This window comes from Gavialis gangeticus, unplaced genomic scaffold (genome assembly GCF_001723915.1).
Source record: "Gavialis gangeticus isolate Ggan-Ray unplaced genomic scaffold, GavGan_comp1, whole genome shotgun sequence".
Lineage (NCBI taxonomy): Eukaryota > Metazoa > Chordata > Crocodylia > Gavialidae > Gavialis > Gavialis gangeticus.
The window spans coordinates 46,137,987-46,147,233 of record NW_017729034.1 but is presented as its reverse complement, the minus strand read 5'-3'; the positions used below and the strand labels follow the sequence as shown (position 1 = coordinate 46,147,233).

Here is a 9,247-nt window from a genome sequence, read left to right as displayed (position 1 = left end):
GTGTGTGTGTGTGTGTGTGTGTGTGTATTAGAATAAACATTCAAGACAACAAGGGCTAATTGATTTCTAAAGGCCTGGTCACACAGTCACACAGTTCTCTCAACCTTTAAGGCAGACGGGGTGTCTAACACAACAAAGCCAATGGATATACACGTGACTTGGTAAATTGTGGTTATATACTACACTGTTCTATAACATGAGATAAAGTGGCACCAGCTGACAAGGCCCAAGAGAGTGGAGGCCTGAAGTTCCAGTTTTCAGGGAACAGACCAAATCAGGAAAAGACCTGGAAAGCCCAAATTAGGATGTGTGTATGTGGTGGGCTTGTGAAACAAAGGAATGCATTGATAGGACAGAACGTGAACAGTATGATGACAACAGAGAGACCGATCAGTGGTAGCCATGGATGAAGAGTCATCAGGAGGGGAAAAGAAAGGACTTAGAACAGCAAAGGGCCCCATGTCCCCAAGAGGGGAACTTGAGGCACCGTGGACGAAGGACATACCACCAGCTCATGTCATGCGCTCCACTGGTGGTGGTGGTGGGGGATTTGGCCTCTAACCTCCAGGCTGTTGACATCTCACATTGAAGAGAGAACCTCAGAGTGAAGCTCTCATCTTGGCCAGACATATCTTGATTCTGATGACAGCTCTAGGATTGGTAGCTACAGAATTGCTTGTATTATTATTTTCTGTTATCACTGTGTGTCAATAAATTTGCCTATTATCGAATGGAAAGGTCACAGTAAGTCCGAGGGTTATGGTTCCCCCAGAACAAGGCATCTGGGTTATAAATCCAATGCCAACAGTAATGGCATCCTGGTTGAGAATCACTGGCTTAAGGAATGAGTTAATTTTTAGAAGTGAATGTTGAATGAAAAAACACTTCTTAAATCTGTTGCGTAGTTTGCTTTGCTTACATTAATGTTTAATTTGAATATATTCAAAGTGCATAGCATCAACAGAGAATCCCATTGGTACTTAGAATTTTCAGCACCACCAAACTTTTACTGGTAACTGGAAAATGAAAACTTCAGCTGCAGTGACAGCATCTGTTTGTACTGAAAACAGATGCAGAGCAGACTTCAGATGCCCAAAACAAGGACAGGCCTTAAAAAAGTTTCTGTTCTCAGAAATTGTAACTGTTAACCACTGTTCTCCAACCCTTCCCACTTGCATTGGCTTCATCGTACCTGGAGCTGCTGTATTCTAAGGGGTTCCAGCTGAAATTGTGAGATCAGCAAAAGGCAAGCGGGCTGGATTTTGTTATTCATATTATTGTTTATTAATAATAGCAATGTTGTTATAAAAGATACTTAATTCCATGTTTTGCCTTTATAATTTTGAAGGGAAGTGTGGCTGGATTTTTATTTTATTTTACCTCTGTGGGTAGTAGTAGTAACATAAAGCTGGTCAATCTGTTTCTTTAACACTAGGTAATTTATGCACAGAAACCTTAAACAGGTTAACAGCTTACATAAATATTTAGCCCAGTAATTCTTTTTAAATGTATGCCCCATTAAGTGTTAATATAGCATTCTTCACAGCTGTTCAGCATGAAACTACTTCTGCATGCATTGAAAATTAAACATCATTTAAGCTTTCACTTGTTAAGACGTATTCTTAATTGCTAGAATGTGTATTTGACTTAATTTGCATGTGCAGTAATTCCAAATGACATAGGTATTATTAGAGCAGAGATTTGTCCAAGTATGATTACAGTCATGTTGGTAATCCTTATTAGTATCTCTAGTCAAGAGATCAATTTTGAAGTAGTTCTAAACTGTCCTTAAATGTGCTGAAAAGATGAAGCCAAACAAATCTTTCCCCTACCCCCCACCTATTTTTAGATAAAGATATCTTAATTTGAAGATGTTATGTTCCTTATGGTGATAAATGCATTTTCAATAGCAGTTAGCTTGATGGCAGATTGGACAGAGTATGTCAAGTACAGATACCATGGCAAGAGAAATGCATAATATAACTTGAATTTGATCATTAGAAAGTTTCCCTATATTTAAGGAATAGTGCCTATTAAACTATAAAGTTTGTTTTAATGATCAGATAAGAGATTTGAAAAATCGAGAAATAATTTACATATATTTGTATGTGTGTGTGTGTAAGTATATGTGTATATATAGATAAATTATTTATCTTTTTTTCTTCAAATCTCTTATCTGACCATTAAACCAGATTTCAAGGTGTTATATATAAAAATGTATTTATTAAACAACTGAGTAAATGGCAGCTAAGGGCATCTATACTTGTGATGGTGCTCTGTTCTGACACGTGCTAATTAGCGCACATTGGATCCAACTTGATTAATCAAGTCTGCTGTGAGTCTGCTGGAGTGTGCTAATCAGTGTATTCCAGCAGCCTTTGCATCATGTGTATTCAGGGTGCCCCTATTTCAAAATGGTGGTGGGGGCACTTTAACTAAAGTTCACTGAACATGCTTTACTTAAAGAGCCCCCACCACCATTTTGAAGTGAAGGTAGCTGAATAGATGCGACACTACAGGCACTTTAATTAGAGTGTCTTTCAGAGCACATGTATAGATGTTCTAAGATTTTAATCAAGTATGGTATTCTATTCCCAATGTATTCAAGGTAAGACTGGCAATGCAGGTGCCATTTTAAGGACCAGCAAATTTACCACTGTAAAGGATCTTTTGGTCTGGTTTCAAGTACAGTTTACAGCTTCTTAAAATAGTGGCGTAGGGTATATACTTTTATGCATCTTAGATATATAAAATCTAAGTTAAAAGTTCTGATTTAACACCTTAAAGGGGTCTGGTTTCCAGAACTTGATGTATTTTATCATGGTTTCAAGTTGGACCCCAAAAATCACTGGTTGTACTCAGAACTTTGATCTAATATGAAAAAGCTTGTATTGTCTGAGAATTTGTCTATAAAGTTACCAATTTGACACCTTTCCAGGACTCTGTTTTAGTGCCTAACATCCTTCATCATGAGAGAGTTCTTCTCCATATCCAAACTGAATTTCCCTTGTTGCAATTTTATTTTTAAAACAATTTTAAGACTTGCTGTAAAGTGGACATGATTGTTTGAATCACTGTGCTCAATGAGTAGTCATTAGGGACTCACTGTTTACTTGTGAGAGAGCATCAAGTGGGGTTTTCCAGCAGTCTGTCCTGACCCCAAATATTATTTAACGTCTTCATGATTTGGAGGATGGGATTGAGTACCTGCTTAGTGAATTCACACTCAGGGAATTTCTGGATGATACCAAGTTGGATAGAGTTGCAGACATGCTGGAGGTAGGGCAAAGATCCAAAATGACCTGGGTAGACTGGGGAAATGGTCCAAAATCAAAGATATGTGATTCAACAAGGACAAGTGCTAAGTCTTGCACTTGGGACAGAACTATTTGTAAGCATAAATGCAGACTGGGGAATGATTGGCTAGGTTGCCTTACTATGGAGAAAGATCTGGGGGTTACAGTAGAGCAGGCATGGGTAAAGTGCAGCCTACAGGCTGGATCTGGCCCACCAGCTGATTGTATCTGGTCCATGGCTGCCCCAGTGACACTCTGCATGGGGTCAAGCTCCATGTGATCCCACCTGGGGCAACCTGCACCTGAGGCAACTCACACCATGCTCCCAGCTGCCCCCAACCTGCTCCTGCTGACAGCCCCAGCCAAAGCACACAGTGCTGCTGCTACAGCCACCCAGGTACTGCTCAGCCCCCCCACCTCCAGTGGCTCCTCCTCCTGTCCCTGCTGCACTGCTCTGGGCAGTAGGTAGCGCAGGGAGGCAGTGACATCCATGGGGGTGCATACTGGGTGTAACTTACAGTAACCCCTATGGATGTCCAGTCATGCAGGGGGAAAGTTGCAGCTGGGCTGCTGTTGTCCCAGTGTGTGGGGCTCCAGCTTCAGTTCCCAGCTGTCTTCTACCCACTTGCCCCCACAGCAAGATGAGCAGTCATCCGTGGGTGGCCAGGTGCCCCAATGAGAAGCTGTACACTGCCTGGAGCTGAGGTCAGGGTGATGCCATCTGCAGGTGTGGGCTGCACCAGGAAGGGGCTGGTGGAGCTTGGCCCAATGTGAAGTGTTGTGGGAGCAGCCATGGGCTAGATAGGGGGTGAGAGTGGACCACACTTGTAGCTGCACTGCATCACCCAAGTAAGCTCTGCTGTAAATGCCCTCTGCCTCCCAGCCCCCTCACCCCCATCCTTCCCTCCTTCCCTGCATCCCTTACCAGTTCCTGGGACCTAGTATGTGGGCAGCCTCCCCCTCCTCCTCCCCCTCATACATATGTGCAATACTCTTCTTCCCCTCACAAACCCCAACGCTCACAATATACAAGAGTTAAACTATTTTGGGCTATTATGCAATTGCTTCTATATATGCTATTCAAAAACGCATCAATCAGGACAAAAAATATTTTGTAAACTACAATTAAAATATTTTATAGTAGAAGTTTGGGGTTTTTTTAGTATATGATTTGTTTTTATTTGTAACTTGTTAAAATGATATCTTCTAAAAGATTTTGTGTGTGGCCCTCAACAGCTCACCAAAACTGATTAAGTGGCCTGCCAGCCTAAATAATTGCCCACCCCTGCAGTATACAATAAGCTATGTATGAGGAAACAATTAAAAGAGGAAGACATTTTGTGTTTATATCTTTTCTTACGGGAATCAAAACTCATAGAAGAGGGGTGATATCTTTTATTAGACCAACTAGGTATTTACAAATAAATTATTGTATTATCTTCATGCTTTCAGGCACACTCATCTTTCATCAGGCATAGGAGAGTGCAGAGATCATAAGAGTTCTCCTAGGTAAAAATGAAAATGAATATTTCACAGGAGAGCTGAAGGTATGGCAAAATCTCCTGTTTGGAATAGTTCATTTTGTCCAAGTTAGGCACAGAGAAAAGTTGGAAAAGTTTTTACCTCAAAGTTGGCAAGCTGGATGTAGAGGCATATTTCCTTCAGGTTGTGATGTTTCATATTTCACAGAAGAGTGGAAAGGTGGAAAGCTCTTCTGTGCAGGAGTTTCTTTTGTGGTGACGTTTCTGTGCTCTGAGAGATGCAAATTTACTCAAACAATAGCGGAAGCCTGGTGTTAGCAACTCAGATGATAAAATGCTTCCTACTTGTAAAAGTATGAACTTTTCATTTAAAAAATGGCAAAAATTTGATATCTTCCATGTGTCAGGTATCTTTGTTGTAGCTGTATTTGTCTAGAGACAAAAGGAATCAAAAGTCATGGAAGAGGCTTATATCTTGTCTCTCTTCTCTCTGCTTTGGTTACATGACCTGTAAGGTGTTGCATCATTTTTTTCAGAAAATAAATTGGTTGTATAGGGTATAATAAAGGCAAACTTTCTTGCTAGTCAGTACTTGATCCACTGGGCTATGCTGTGTTATAAAGAAAGACAAAAAATCTAAAATTGGGTCTCTATACAGAAATGGCTTTTAAAAGTTTTCAGTCCTTAAACCCTGTAGAATAAAGACCAACATATTAAAATGCGATTAAATAATTTTAAATGCAGTAGACTTATGCCACCTGAAATTAAGGTAATACATGAATTAGGGTCATGTGCTGCTTGTAACACTGGAAAACCTCCACATTTCAGGAGTCATAAAATGCAGGCTTTGGAAAATTTGTTGAACATGCATTTGTTATTATGTTGCTTTGTTATGATATGCAACATTATGCTACTATAGAATTCCCTTAATGCTGTTCTTAAATTGGAGTAATTCCTAGATTTTATTTTTTTAATGGCGTGAGACTTTCCCCCCAGAAGACATAGAATCATACAAAATGAGGGTAGGAAGGAAACTCGGGAGGTCATTGAGCCTGAGCCCCTGCTCAAAGCACAACCATCCCCAGCTAGGTCATCCCAGCTGAGGCTTCGTCTAGCCAGGTCTTAATAACCTCCAAGGATAGAGAGTCCAGAACCTTTCTGGGTAGCCTGTTCCAGTGTGAGAGAGTTTTTCCTAATATCTAACCTAAACTTCCCTTGCAGCAAATTGATATCTTTGCTCCTTGTTCTGTCATCTGCCACCACAGAGAACAGTCTAACTACCTGAAGGGCTGTTCCAAATAGGGTGGAGCTAAAAGCTGCTTTTAAATCCCCCCTCAGTTTCTTTTCTGCAAACTAAATAAGCCCAGATCCCTCAGCCTCTTCTCGGAAGTCATGCACTCCAGCCCCCTAACCATTTTTGTTGCCCTCCACTGAACTTTCTCCAATTTGTCCATATCCTTTCTGTAAGGGGGATCCAAAGCTGGACACAGTACTCCAGATGTGACCTCGCTGGTGCCAAATGGAGAGGAAGAAATAGAGCACCTCTTAATGAAAGATCGTAATGGGCTTTTTGTGTGGTCCTCTAGATAGTAAAGGCTGAAACTAGGACTTTGAGAACAGAACAGTTTGAGACCAGACTATTCTTGACTCTAAAATGGTTTACTGTGCAAGTGTCTTGTCTCAAGGACACTTGGCATGTGTTTTTATTTAGACTGTAGTAAGCATGTGACTGCTTAGAATGCATTCTAACTTTAAGTATGGCACAGTAATGCTTACTACAATCTCAGCCTGCTTTAGACAGGGCTGGAGTTTGCATTACCTACATAAGAAGCCCTTGCCCTGGCACACTGGGGCAACCTGGGTCTCTGCTGCTGGCAGTGGGTGAAGGGGGATATGAGGAACTAAACTGGGGTGGGGGTGTGGAGTAAGGAGGGGTGTTACAGTCCTGCTGCCAGTTCCCACACTGAACCAGAATCTTGAATCTTATTATCTCTGTGGAGCCATTAGATGATAAGTGAACATGTGTTATTTAATATGACCTGGAGATAACTCGTACGAAACTTTGCTACAATATAATTGCACTTAGCATCTGTTTTGTAGCTTGAATGCATGGCTGCTCACATTTTAAGTGCAGTTAACAGTTATATTAACACATTAAGTGTGACATGCAACATGGTCCTAACTTTAAGTTGCTTCACCTTTGGGTAGTAACTCACTTTCCCCATCTGGAAGATGATTCAATATACACTTGGCTTTGGAAAGCCTGCGGTAAAGCTAAGTGGCTGAATCTAAATGATTTGTTTGTGGGCCTCATATTGAGAAACAGATTGTAGAATGGCACCTCAATATTTTTATCTGTACAGTAAAGCACTTGAATCAACTTGATATTACAATTTTTCCTTGTGAAATCCCCAAATAGTAAAAATGCAACTTCCGTCCAAATTATTCTCAACTATAACACAAAAGAGTGTGCTATGGGGGGTGGTTTTCAGCTGAATTTTATAATATACTGGTAAACCTGATGTTCACAGTATTATGCTGTGGAGATTTTTAATGAATTAGAAAGGATTACTTACGTTTTTATGAATTCTACATAGTTACAGATTATTGATGATCTATTATATTAACTTGGCAGGGCGAACTCTGTTGGAAAAGCTCTTCAGCCAGCAGGAGAGTGCACCACAGGAAGAAGCAGAGAAGCTATGTTCTCGGATTATTGCAATGGGTCTACTGCTTCCCTTCAGTGACTGTTTCAGAGAGCCATGTAATCAGAACGCACAGCAAAGCACACCTACATTTGATGTAAGTTTCAGAAAAAAATATTGTTAGCCTTCCTTAAGAACTGTAATTATCAGTGGCTTATGATTCATTAAAATGTGCTTAGAAACCAGTACTTTCCTTGAATAATTAAAGTTACCTTGTGGTAATAATTGTTGGTAATTAAACCTTGGACAACAGGTTGGTATGATCTGATGATGGGATAAATCTAGATTTTAAAATACAGAAGATAGAAATAGTTGCATTCCCTTTCCCTTAATGTTTGATGGCATATGACAAGTTTTGCCACAATGGCATTCTGTACTGGCTGCCTTTTACCATTTTGTACTATACCTCTTCATTTTTAGTGGGTTGCTAAACATTGCAGCCAGGTCTGAAACTCCACGCAGCATGAATGGGATGTCTATTTTAGGTCTTTTTGTCTGGTTGTTTTCCCTTTTCCTGAAACTTCCAATCGCTACTCACAGTAGATTAGAAATGTTGTTGACATTTTAACTACTTTATCCTCTACATCTATGATCTGTCTGCAGCCATAAGGCACTTACCTGAGCATTATAACTGCTCCACTTGTTTGTATGGTGGAGAAGTAGTAGGGTAACAGTTTACCTGCTACCATTATTTTAATAATATTGTAGTCTTATACAGCACACCTACTTCTTAGTTATTCAATGTAGGTATAAGCTTTATCGCACAGCGTTATGGTTAGCATGTGTTTTTATTCTAGCTCAGGGATGCTTGGCCCCCAGTGCTGTGTCATCTGGCCTATGGGGGGGGGAGTATCATGGGCTACAGTGTTGCATGGTAGATTGGGTGTGCAGGGCAGCGTTGGGCCCTGGAGCCATATCTGGTTTGGATGGGGTTGGCACAGGCCCTTGTCCAGCCTACGGACCAGCCCCACACCATTCACCTGTCCTACAGAGCCAAAACTTTGAGTTACCCTTGTTTTAGCTTCCTTGGATTAAGGTAATTCATCTCTTTTTCTCTGCATTCACATATTAAAAACTGTGTATTAATATTAATTAATCCTCACAATACCGTTGTGAAATGCTTAAATTCAGTCTCTTAAACTTAAGGGGTCTAAAGTAGCAGTATAACTTACCCAAGGACACCTAGTATGATTGGGAGGGAACTTTAAGACTTTGTCTCAAACTAAATGCCTTCTCTAAGCAGTGATTTGACAATTATTTATATAAATTAAATCTCTCATTCCAGAAGCCAGAAATGTCAGCCTATGCCAGGGACAGGCAACTATTTTGGGTGGAGGGCTGCTTAATGAGTTTTGGTGAGCTGTCAAAGTCTGCATGGTAGTCCCACACGTTGACAGTCGCCACACCCGCTTGTCACCATTTTGGGACTGGAAGTCCCATCCCCTAAACCCTGACCTTTGTCACCAGAAGTCCTTCCCCTTACCCCCCAGAAATACTCCTTTTGGGAGTGGAGGTTGTCATCTTGGAACCCGAAAAAAAAATCATATGCTACAAGTCAAACAACTACTATAACCTATTTTAATTTTATTACAAAAATATTTTTGTCATGATTAGTGTTTATGTAGTGTGTATATAGAGGTGATTGCATAATAACTCAAAAATAAATTCTTAGGTTTGTATATGGTATGCGTGTGGGGTATGTGTAGTATTGGTGTGGGGGGGTATGTGTTTGTGGTATATGTGATGTGTGTGTGTGTGTGTGTGT

General features: G+C 40.5%; 1 protein-coding gene across 1 annotated transcript in view; it reads left to right on the top strand.

Annotated features, from left to right (window-relative positions):
* The window catches only part of FMN2 (formin 2), a 348,730-nt gene that overhangs the window by 32,787 nt on the left and 306,696 nt on the right, over positions 1-9,247 (top strand). The window contains 1 exon segment of the mRNA XM_019527634.1: positions 7,413-7,579. Coding sequence (XP_019383179.1) covers positions 7,413-7,579 — 167 coding nt within the window.